This window comes from Bos mutus, chromosome 20, assembly GCF_027580195.1.
Source record: "Bos mutus isolate GX-2022 chromosome 20, NWIPB_WYAK_1.1, whole genome shotgun sequence".
Classification (NCBI taxonomy): domain Eukaryota; kingdom Metazoa; phylum Chordata; class Mammalia; order Artiodactyla; family Bovidae; genus Bos; species Bos mutus.
Genome location: NC_091636.1, coordinates 12,021,981 through 12,034,248, shown reverse-complemented (window position 1 = coordinate 12,034,248; position 12,268 = coordinate 12,021,981). Strand labels below are relative to the sequence as shown.

Genomic DNA, 12,268 nt, shown 5'->3' with positions numbered 1-12,268 from the left:
TGTGACTGGTGATAGAAGCAAGGTCCGATGCTGTAAAGAGCAATATTGCATAGGAACCTGGAATGTCAGGTCCATGAATCAAGGCAAATTGGAAGTGGTCAAACAAGCAATGGCAAGAGTGAATGTCAACATTCTAGGAATCAGCAAACTGAAATGGACTGGAATGGGTGAATTTAACTCAGATGACCATCATACCTACTACTGCGGGTAGGAATCCCTCAGAAGAAATGGAGTGGTCATCATGATCAACAAAAGAGTCCGAAATGCAGTACTTGGATGCAATCTCAAAAACGACAGAATGATCTCTGTTCATTTCCAAGGCAAACCATTCAATATCACAGTAATCCAAGTCTATGCCCCAACCAGTAATGCTGAAGAAGCTGAAGTTGAACGGTTCTATGAAGACCTACAAGACCTTTTAGAACTAACACCCAAAAAAGATGTCCTTTTCATTATAGGGGACTGGAATGCAAAAGTAGGAAGTCAAGAAACACCTGGAGTAACAGGCAAATTTGGCCTTGGAATACGGAATGAAGCAGGGCAAAGACTAATAGCGTTTTGCCAAGAAAATGCACTGGTCATAACAAACACCCTCTTCCAAAAACACAAGAGAAGACTCTACACATGGACATCACCAGATGGTCAACTTACCAAAATCAGATTGATTATATTCTTTGCAGCCAAAGATGGAGAAGCTCTATACAATCAGCCAAAACAAGACCAGGAGCTGACTGTGGCTCAGACCATGAACTCCTTATTGCCAAATTCAGACTTAAATTGAAAAAAGTAGGGAAAACCACTAGACCATTCAGGTATGACCTAAATCAAATCCCTTATGATTATACAGTGGAAGTGAGAAATAGATTTAAGGGCCTAGATCTGATAGATAGAGTGCCTGATGAACTATGGAATGAGGTTCATGACATTGTAAAGGAGACAGGGATCAAGACCATTCCCATAGAAAAGAAATGCAAAAAAGCAAAATGGCTGTCTGGGGAGGCCTTACAAATAGCTGTGAAAAGAAGAGAAGCGAAAAGCAAAGGAGAAAAGGAAAGATATAAACATCTGAATGCAGAGTTCCAAAGAATAGCAAGAAGAGATAAGAAAGCCTTCTTCAGCAATCAATGTAAACAAATAGAGGAAAACAACAGAATGGGAAAGACTAGGGATCTCTTCAAGAAAATCAGAGATACCAAAGGAACATTTCATGCAAAGATGAGCTCGATAAAGGACAGAAATGGTATGGACCTAACAGAAGCAGAAGATATTAAGAAGAGATGGCAAGAATACACAGAAGAACTGTACAAAAAAGATCTTCACGACCCAGATAATCACAATGGTGTGATCACTGACCTAGAGCCAGACATCCTGGAATGTGAAGTCAAGTGGGCCTTAGAAAGAAAGCATCACTACAAACAAAGCTAGTGGAGGTGATGGAATTCCAGTTGAGCTATTCCAAATCCTGAAAGATGATGCTGTGAAAGTGCTGCACTCAATATGCCAGCACATTTGGAAAACTCAGCAGTGGCCACAGGACTGGGAAAGGTCAGTTTTCATTCCAATCCCAAAGAAAGGCAATGCCAAAGAATGCTCAAACTACCACACAATTGCACTCATCTCACACGCTAGTAAAGTAATGCTCAAATTCTCCAAGCCAGCCTTCAGCAATATGTGAACCGTGAACTTCCTGATGTTCAAGCTGGTTTTAGAAAAGGCAGAAGAACCAGAGATCAAATTGCCAACATCCACTGGATCATGGAAAAAGCAAGAGAGTTCCAGAAAAACATCTATTTCTGCTTTATTGACTATGCCAAAGCCTTTGACTGTGTGGATCACAACTAACTGTGGGAAATTCTGAAAGAGATGGGAATACCAGACCACCTGATCTGCCTCTTGAGAAACTTGTATGCAGGTCAGGAAGCAACAGTTAGAACTGGACATGGAACAACAGACTGGTTCCAAATAGGAAAAGGAGTAGGTCAAGGCTGTATATTGTCACCCTGCTTATTTAACTTCCATGCAGAGTACATCATGAGAAATGCTGGGCTGGAAGAAGCACAAGCTGGAATCAAGATTGCCGGGAGAAATATCAGTAACCTGAGATATGTAGATGACACCACCCTTATGGCAGAAAGTGAAGAGGAACTCAAAAGCCTCTTGATGAAAGTGAAAGTGGAGAGTGAAAAAGTTGGCTTAAAGCTCAACATTCAGAAAACGAAGATCATGGCATCCGGTCCCATCACTTCATGGGAAATAGATGGGGAAACAGTGGAAACAGTGGCAGACTTTATTTTTTGGGCTCCAAAATCACTGCAGATGGTGACTACAGCCATGAAATTAAAAGACGTTTACTCCTTGGAAGGAAAGTTATGACCAACCTAGATTGCACATTCAAAAGCAGAGACATTACTTTGCCAACAAAGGTTCATCTAGTCAAGGCTATGGTTTTTCCTGTGGTCATGTATGGATGTGAGAGTTGGACTGTGAAGAAGGCTGAGTGCTGAAGAATTGATGCTTTTGAACTGTGGTGTGGAGAAGACTCTTGAGAGTCCCTTGGACTGCAAGGAGATCCAACCATTCTGAAGGAGATCAGCCCTGGGATTTCTTTGGAAGGAATGATGCTAAAGCTGAAACTCCAGTACTTTGGCCACCTCATGCGAAGGGTTGACTCATTGGAAAAGACTCTGATGCTGGGAGGGATTGGGGCAGGAGGAGAAGGGGCCGACAGAGGATGAGATGGCTGGATGGCATCACTGACTCGATGGACTCGAGTCTGGGTGAACTCCGGGAGTTGGTGATGGACAGGGAGGCCTGGCGTGCTGCGATTCATGGGGTCGCAAAGAGTCGGACATGACTGATCGACTGATCTGATCTGATCTGATACACCAGTAAATCTATCACCACAATCTATACCATAAACATATCCATTACTTCCAAAAGTTTACTCATGCCCTCTTTAGTAGTAATAGTTATTATTACTATTATTTTGTGATAAGAACACCTAACAAAAAAATCTACATTCTAAGCAAAATTTTATGTATAAAATACAGTATTGTTAACTATCTGGAGAAGGAAATGGCAACCCATTCCAGTATTCTTGCCTGAAAATCCCATGAACAGAGGTGAGGTGCCTGGTGGGCTACAGTCCATGAGGTTGCAAAGAATCAGACACGACTGAGGAACTAACACAGACTGTTAACGATAGGTGCTGTGCTGTATAGTGAATCTCCAGGACTTATTCATTTTGCTTCACTGAAGCTTGTACCCTTTGATTAATGCTTTCCTGTTTTGCCCTTGTTTGAACCCCTGGTAACCACCATTCCGTCCTCTGCTTTTATGAGCTCGATTATTTTAGGTTCCTCATATAAGTGGGATCATGCCATATTTGTGCTTCATCTGGCTTATTTCACTTAGTAAAACATCCTTCAGGTTCATCCATATTTTCTTAAATAGAAAGATTTTCTTCTTATTTAAGGCAGAATAATACTCTACTATATATGCAAAACATTAAAAAAAAATCTATTCATCTGTCAATGGACATTTAAATTCCTTTCAAGTTGTGCTTTTTGTGAATAATGCTGCAATGAATATGTGAATGCAGATATCTCTTCAAGATCTTGATTTTCATTCCTTTGAATATTTACCCAGAACTGGGTGAAGAAGTGAAGTCACTCAGTCTTGTCCGACTCTTTGTGACCCCATGGACCGTAGCCTACAAGGCTCCTCTGTCCATGGAGTTTTCCAGGCAAGAGTACTGGAGTGGGTTGCCATTCCCTTCTCCAGGGGATCTTCCTAATCTAGGAATCTAATCTAGGTCTCCTGCATTGCACGCAAATTCTTTACCAACTGTACCAGCAGGGAAGCCCTTTTATACAAGCTCCACTTAAAAAACTCACTAAAAATTATATTAACTACAAAGCAAAAGACCTCTAATATTAATTTTGTATAGTTTTCAAAAGATAAATATGCTTTAAAAAATCATACTAAAGTGAACTTAACCAACATTAAGGGGCTTAAAATTATATAAAATTCAGTGAGGTTCATTATAAATAATAGACTAAATTCAATAGGTAAGTAAAGTACTAAAAATATAAGCCTCATGTTATATTATGGAAGTGATACTAATCCTCAAGATAGCATCTCACATGCTTCCATATACCTCCTGTTGAATTTCAGCTAGACTAAAATGCGGACAAAGAACTCTTGCCAGAATAACATAACAAAACAATGACTATTTTGAATAAGGCCCTTCTTTGAAGTCAACCCAGGTTTCAACAGAATCACTAACCACAGCTCTTAATATTGCCAAGGATTTTTTCCTTTTTCAATTTCTATTACCAAATGATTAGACTACATTTCCTACCCTCAATGATTCATTCTAAGTCTCATTCATAAAACGAACTGTAACCAAATCATATTTTCCATTACCTTGTAAGAAAACTAAACAACAAGAAAACCCATTGACTTACCATTTCCCTTCTTCGTTTTCATATTGTTGGACAGTATATCCAAACATGTCCTCCACTGGGCCGCTGAAAGTCATTGAGTTTTTCACATCAACATTGAATGACACACAGAAGCGTAGAACAACTTTAAGAGAGGAAACAAACATCTAGTTACATAGAGTTAACTACAATTCCATTATGTTTTGAATTATTAAGGCATTCTTGAGGTTACCATTCAAAGCTGGTGCTTATTACAAAGAGCAATGACGCTCAAAGAATGGGAACAACCAGAAAGGTCTGCAAAGGTCTGTATTACTGACTGGAAATCAACCTAAAGTATTAACATTCAAACACATTCCATAGTAATTTAGTATCTGTACCATTCCCAGAACCAAAGATTTCAAAATGCGTGGGAAGGAGCTGGCAGAAATCATATGACTAACGCAGTCACAGATAGTTTTCCAGTAGTTATCCCTAGATCAAACTGTGGCCACTAAGGAAATGTAAACAGCTTCATTTTCACATTTTGACTACAGAGGATACAAGCATCACCATTTAAAGCCTCGAAAGAGGGAGCTTTCTCATTGCTGCTTCAAAAAGGAAGGCAAGCTGACTGTTTCCACCCAGAGATGGCCTCCTATGCAGGCTTGAGGTTTGCTCTGCTTCCATCTCTGAATCAAGCAGGGTGGGGAAGCTTGTACACTGAGGTCTCCTTATTATGTTGGTAGTGATAGCCTCACAGATGGAGAGGCTAAATATGTTGAGATTAAATTAGATGATTCATCTAAAGAGTTTACTCAATGCCTGGTACATACTACATATTAAATGAAGGTTGCTGCTGCTGCTGCTAAGTCACTTCAGTCGTGTCCAACTCTGTGTGACCCCATAGACGGCAGCCCACCAGGCTCCCCTGTCCCTGGGATTCTCCAGGCAAGAACACTGGAGTGGGTTGCCATTTCCTTCTCCAATGCATGAAAGTGAAAAGTGAAAGGGAAGTCACTCAGTCGTGTCCGACTCTTAGCGACCCCATGGACTGCAGCCTACCAGGCTCCTCTGTCCATGGGATTTTCCAGGCAAGAGTACTGGAGTGGGGTCAATGAAGGTTAAACCTCTTCAATTTTTTTTTTTTTGTTTGTTTGTTTGAAGTTCAGGTAATCCTTTATTGGTGAGGTTCTTTTCTAAAAGGGTTCTACTGCTGCTACTGCAAAGTCGCTCCAGACGTGTCCGACTCTGTGTGACTCCATGGAATGGAGCCCATCAGGCTCCTCTGTCCATGGGATTTTCCAGGCAAGAATACTGGAGTGCCCTCCTCCAGGGGATCTTCTTGACCCAGGGATCAAACACACATCTCTATGTCTCCTGCATTGGTAGGCAATTTCTTTGCCACTAGCACCACGTGGGTAGCCCTAAAAGGGTTCTTCAGTTCTGTTGCTGAGTCCCGCCTGACTCTTTGCGACCCCATGGACTGCAGCAGGCCAGGTTTCTGGGTGGTGCCAAATTCTCTCAAATGGATGGTGTCAAATTCCATCTTTGGTACTGGTTTTTAAAGCATACTTGTAAAGTTCCAAAGAATTCCCCTCCTAGATGTAACTAAAAATTCTTCCCGAAGAATATGCTGTTATAAAATCACACAGCATCATAAGGTGTATTGAGATGATTAAACTCGCTCTTTTGTGTTTTACAGCTACATGTAAACAGAAAAAATTTTATTTCTTATTCACCGTATACTCTTCCATAAATATAACATAAATTCAGACTCTAACTCATTCCAGGCTCTAATTTATAACTTTCAAATTTTGGTAACTATATTAAATGCTTATTTGATGCAGAAAATTGTACATAACTTAGAGAAAATTATTCTTCATAAAAAGATATTCTGTATACTTTTATTTATAAAGTCTTCTTTTGATCTCCTGACCTAGAAGATCTCCTCACTTCAATATATTAAGGGCTTAACTATTAAGCCCTCTTATTTAAAAAAAAAATCCCTCATAGAAATAATTATTAAATACTACCTACATCGTAAGTACAATGTAGTGAGATTTTTTTAAAATTACTTAAAGGTAGGGACTCTTTTTCATCTTTCTTAACCTTGTACACAAGGCTCCTTGTACACAAATGGGCAATAACATATTCATAGAATGAAAGATAACATATTGAAGGAGAAAATGTGCCAGTTGTCAATAGATATGGACTGGAACTATTTCATCTTAGTTAAGGAAGACTTTATGGAGATGGAAATTTTCAAGTTAGATTTTTAAGGATAGGGACAGATACAGCTTGGCAGTGAGATGAAAATGTGTCCCAAGGATTTGAGAGAGTCTCTGCAAGAAATAAGATACAGGACGGGACAAATATGGTTACAAGATCACAGAGGGAGATTTGCCTGGCTGGTGTGGAAGATGCAGGAAAAGAATGGATGGGTAGCACAGGTCCACTTATGTACATTTCCTGTTCATTCTTCAAGGATGATGGCGAACAGCTGGTTACCATCTTCTGCATAATGGCTTTTCATGTATTTGAAGACAGTTTCAAACACTGTTCACTCTGCTCCAAACTAAATAGTACATGTTCCAACTCTTTTCTCACAGTTTTTTTGAACACTTTCAACAGATTATTTTTGATATGAGAGACACAAAAAATAGTTCTCTAAACAGCAGGATTTCTCAGCTTTGACACTATTGACATTCTGGCTCAGAAAATACTTTGTTATGAGGGCCTGCCTGTGCAAGGTAGGGTATTTGACAGCATCCCTGGTCCCTGGCCGTACGATGTTAGTAGTTCGCCCTGAGTCGTGAAGATCAAAAATGTCTCCAGACACATGTGCAGAATCACTGTACTATATAGATAAGGAGTAGAAAACCACTACCAATGATTTTATCAAAGAAGGTGCCTGAAAACCAATTGTAGTCTGCCGACCAGCGGCTACTGCATCATGTGGGAGCTTGTGAGGGATCTAGAATCTCAGGCCCTCTCCAGATTTCCTGAATCAGAATCTACATCCCAACAAATTCCCCAGAAAAACAGACTTCTGTTAAGGTCTGAGAAGTATGGGTCTGTAGCACGGTACCCCTCTTTCATAATGTTGATGCAGGTAACAGAATTTACCTAAATTAAAACTACTCATCATCCTTTAGGAATACAAAGGGAAAAGGATTTCCTTTAATTAAGGTCAACCTAATTAAAGAAATTAATTTAAGAGGTCAACCCCTCTTGAAAGATTTTCCCTGAAGTTCATCATCTTCAGTATATGTGTGCATGAGTGCTAAGTCACTTCAGTGGGGTCTGGTTCTTTGCGACCCCATGGACTGTAGGCTCCTCTGTCCACGTGATCTCCAGGCAAGAATACCAGAGTGGGTTGCCACACTGTCCTCCAGGGGATCTTCCTGACCCAGGAATCGAACTTGTGTCTCATGTCTCCTGCACTGGTAGGCGGGTTCTTTACCACTAGGGTTACCTGGGAAGCCCCATCTTCAGTATGCTTCCCAAAGGCTATTCACAGTGCTTCTCGATATAAGAACAAAAGTTTTGGTTTCCTTCTGGGGACCTGTTTGTTTATTCTACATGTTGTGTGGAATGTCCGGGGGTGTGTGCTGAACTTTTTTTTTTCATTTCCTGTCCTCAGAATTCCACAGGCAATTTGCCCAAAACGATTGTAAATCAGTTTCTTTCATGTTTTCTAAGACACCAAGGAGCCTGAAGCACAGGAGATGACATTAAAAAAAAATAGTTTACATCTTGTTCTTTCGATTTAAAGGAGCGCATAAACAAAAGTAGCTTCTCGTAAATTTTAGTACAATGTTCACATTACTATATTCAGTTATCTTGGAACTTCATGTACTAGAAGTAAAGCAAAATCACACTTATTTTTAACCAAAGTTTAAAAGAAAACAGCAAACAGACTGGGGTGGCTTCAGGAGCAACATGGGGAGAAAATGATGGGAAAAATACACAGACAATAATCAGAGGTCAAAAGTAAATTCTGGTTTCTCATGTACCAACAACAGAGAATTTTTCCTTTAATATTATTAACAGCTACATAGTATACTTATTGTGTGTTACACCTCACAAGCTCCATCTCATTTAATTTGCTAACAAGCCTACAATCAAATACCACTATTATTACCATTGGACAGAAGAGGAGAAGGAGGCTTAGGATGATAGAGAAATTTGCCTACATTTCTTCAGGACTCCCAAATCATTTACATTAATCATTTATTGCAATGTGGGAGACCTGGGTTCGATCCCTGGGTTGGGAAGATCCCCTGGAGAAGGAAATGGCAACCCACTCCAGTATTCTTGCCTGGATAATCCCATGGATGGAGGAGCCTGGTGGGCTACAGTCCACGGGACGGCAAAGAGTCGGACATAACTGAGCGACTTCACTTCACTTCACTTCACTTCACTAATCACTTAGCACTAAAACTGGGATGAGTTAATAGAAGGTAACACAGAGATGGGTTTAGAAGAGAGGCTACTATGAGTCCATGTAATTCCATCTTCTGAGGAGCAATTTGAGGGGGAGGCTCTTTCACAGTGGCCAGGGCTGGGAGCACGTTCAGAGGGAGGGAGGGAAAGATTGTAATAGAGAGAAGTCATGGCTACAGAGCTAGATAAAGCTGCAAAAGGGACTTAAGCTGAAACATATAGGTTTAGGTTGCAGCAGCAGCAGAAAAGAAGTGGAAAGACTTGCTCCTCTTCAAATATGGTGATGTGACTTATACATCTAAGAGCCAATAACTGAGGAGGATGCTGAGATAGTTGGTCCTGAAAGATAGCTCTTATAAAAGATCAGTTTGTGCAATTTCTTTACTCCAGGATGGAGTATGATGACAACAAATGAGAGAAAGACAACAAATGAGAAAAAGAGAGGGACAAGAAACCTTCAGTTGTATAATGTCTTACGCTTACAAACATTTCCATGTAAATAAAGGTATTGAGCTAGTCAGTAAACTAAGATTAGGAGGAGAGCAGTCAATACTCTCTTTTTATGTGTTGGAAACGAGCTCACAGGGGTTAAGTGATTTGTCCATGGTCAGGCTGTATTAGTGGCAGAGATAAGACATCAACATTGGTCTTCTGAGGTCAAATCATAGACTTTCTGTGACTACAGTGTGATTGAGTTAGGTTAATAAAAATAAAAAATAACAACCTATCTCAACAAAACCCTCATATGGGCCCATAAGAGCTCTTAATCACCTTGTAACTTTGAAGCATTTGAGGATAACAGGCAGGAAATAAAGGGGGCAAATTCTGGGCATCTCTAGCAGGCATTGACTCCCCCGTGGAAGGAAGGTCCCCCTCCTGCACACATCCTCTGAGTTCTCAAAAAAGTCACTGCAGCCTGTTTTATTGTTTTCTTCTAATGAAAAAAATTTTGTCTTTCACAGGGTGATCCAGAAATTTTGATGTATTAATATCTAGATTAGAGTATTTAATAGCCAGAGGGATTCTGAATATTTTAAACTCTAAGCCCAAGGCAAGAGGGTATCAAAGAAATGCTGACTAGGACTGTGTATCCAAATGATCTTGCTTTCTTTCAGCAACTTCCTACACGTTTATCCAATCTAGAAATAACAGAAATCATGCAATTAACATTACTTTATTATTTTTAAAGAGTGAAATGATACAGTATTAAGATAGAAAATAATACTAGTGTTATTATATTATAGTTAATTAATGACTTTTAGAGCAAATTCCTTGATACTATAGAAAGATGGTGATCTTTAGAGATATATGAGCCTGAGCTTACACCTAGCCCTTTATCTTATATTATTTATTCAGTTATTCATATTTATTAAACTACTCCAAAATATTAATCAAGTCTTTATTTTGGGTTGGATATATGCTAAGCCCTGGAGATAGTTATAAAAAGACAGTGCTCCTGTTTTCACAGATCTAGAGCCTACCTGGGAAAAAAAATGGCAAGTGAGCCCCAGTTTATCATATTTCAAAGAAAGTTATAAATACCTTCCATGTATTGGCTGCTGTGAGATATACAAAGTATTCACGTAGCAATAGAGAATGCTCAATCCTCTACTGCTTTCAGAGGTAGAATTCAAAGAGTCACTTTACCATCTGGCACTTGAGTTTTCTTTTAGAAGTGGATTTCCCTCCATTCTGATGACCATTTGTATCTTGAAAAGTGATACAGATGTGTTATATCAATGGGGGCAGGACAGTGGGTTCATTGACTCATTTCAATAGCAAATTTCCTGTTTTTTAAACCCAGCTGCAATGACATCTGTAAAGAAAATCTAAGATGAGGGTGTCAGGCCTTCCAAATGGAAGGGCCAGCCGAGGAGGAGCACAGGTGATCCTGCCTCTCAGTTAGATCTCTTGGATTCTCAGCTCAGTCTCCCAGAAGGTGATGCATATTGCTGATGTCACCCAGGCTCCGAGTCAACAGCAACTTGAGGCTTCTCTCACGTGTGGCAATCTACTTCCCTCTAATCGACTTCAAACATGATATTTGCATTGCTAAGTCACTTCAGTCGTGTCTGACTCTGTGCGACCCTATGGACTGTAGCCAGCCAGGCTCCTCTGTCCATGGATTTCTCCAGGCAAGAATACTGGAGTGGGTTTTGCATACAAGTTCCTTTAAAAGGTAAAATTTGATCAAGAGTTTAAGTGAATCTGTCCACAAAAGTGATAGCACTATATAATTCTAGTTGAAATCTGAGATAATTATTTTTATAGCAGTGCAATCTTGAGAAGGAGAAGCCAAAGAACTCCAGTGGTGAAGAGTTGGGAAGTAAAAACAGAATGAAAATAAGACAATATTAAAACCTTGAGCAGAAAGTATAGGATCAACATGTGTTTGGAAATGTCATCATATTTTCAAATACGGAAAATCTACATTTTTCTGGGAAAAAACACTCTACCCAACTCAGAGTCTCCTTCAAACAAGTGGAACTTGCTTATACATTATGTAAAAAGAAAACCTGGCTCAGTCAATCTCACCATTCAAAGTCCTTTCAACAGAAATGATGTAATATGTCAGCAAGATATCAACCTCCATCAGCAAGTCCAGAAAAAGCCAATCCAAATAAACACCTCGACGTTCAGGCATTTTCCAAATTTCATCCTGGGAAGCTGCTTTTTAACTTCGGCTTGCTATAGTGAGCAAACTGTTTTGACTTCCAGTACTAATGTCCTGTGGGCCTCCAGTGACTACAAGTGGTATTTGAACTTCAAAGTGAGTTATGTGTATAGTCTGTATATGACTGGTAGGAAAGAGGCAAGGAGGTCTAATTCTTGGCACACAGTAGGTGTTTAATACAAGTTTGTTAAATGGGACAGGATAGAATAAACAGAGAAATGAAGATTTTTAGTATAAAGGTCACTCTGGCTGTAAGAACTTGTCCCCTTTCAGAAGTGCTACCCAGAATATTAAACTCCAGTGGAGTGTTTCCCAAACATCCTTTGTTAAAAATCCCTCTTATAAATTTGTCTACATAAGTTTGTTCTTCCGCAGTGTTTATTTTCCTTTGTAGTATCTACAGACATCTGCTTTTTTCCCCCCATATCCTCCCACCACAAAAAATTGCCTGCTTTGCCAGCTCCTCTCAGACTCCGCCTTCTCCTGAAAATCTTAAACAGTCTCAGAACTCAATGCTGCCGTCCTATCAGCATCATCTTTTGGCTCTGTGTTTTACGGGATAAAAAAGCTGTAGAACCTTAGGGGTCCCTGGATCTCACTGTGGGAAACACAACTTGTATGTTTGTGCAAGCAACATGAGCACAGAACTCTGCTTTCCAGCTGCTGGCATCCTGAGAGCTGAACTCATTACTTTTTGTGGCTACATAGCACGGGAGAGCTG

General features: G+C 39.9%; 1 protein-coding gene across 2 annotated transcripts in view; it reads right to left on the bottom strand.

The window, feature by feature from the left end:
• ITGA1 (integrin subunit alpha 1) overlaps nucleotides 1–12,268 on the bottom strand; it is a 181,045-nt gene that overhangs the window by 111,054 nt on the left and 57,723 nt on the right. For both annotated transcript variants that reach the window (XM_005891151.2, XM_070357476.1), the window contains exon 2: nucleotides 4,470–4,590. In XM_005891151.2, coding sequence (XP_005891213.1) covers nucleotides 4,470–4,590 — 121 coding nt within the window. The remainder of the gene's footprint in view (nucleotides 1–4,469; nucleotides 4,591–12,268) is intronic.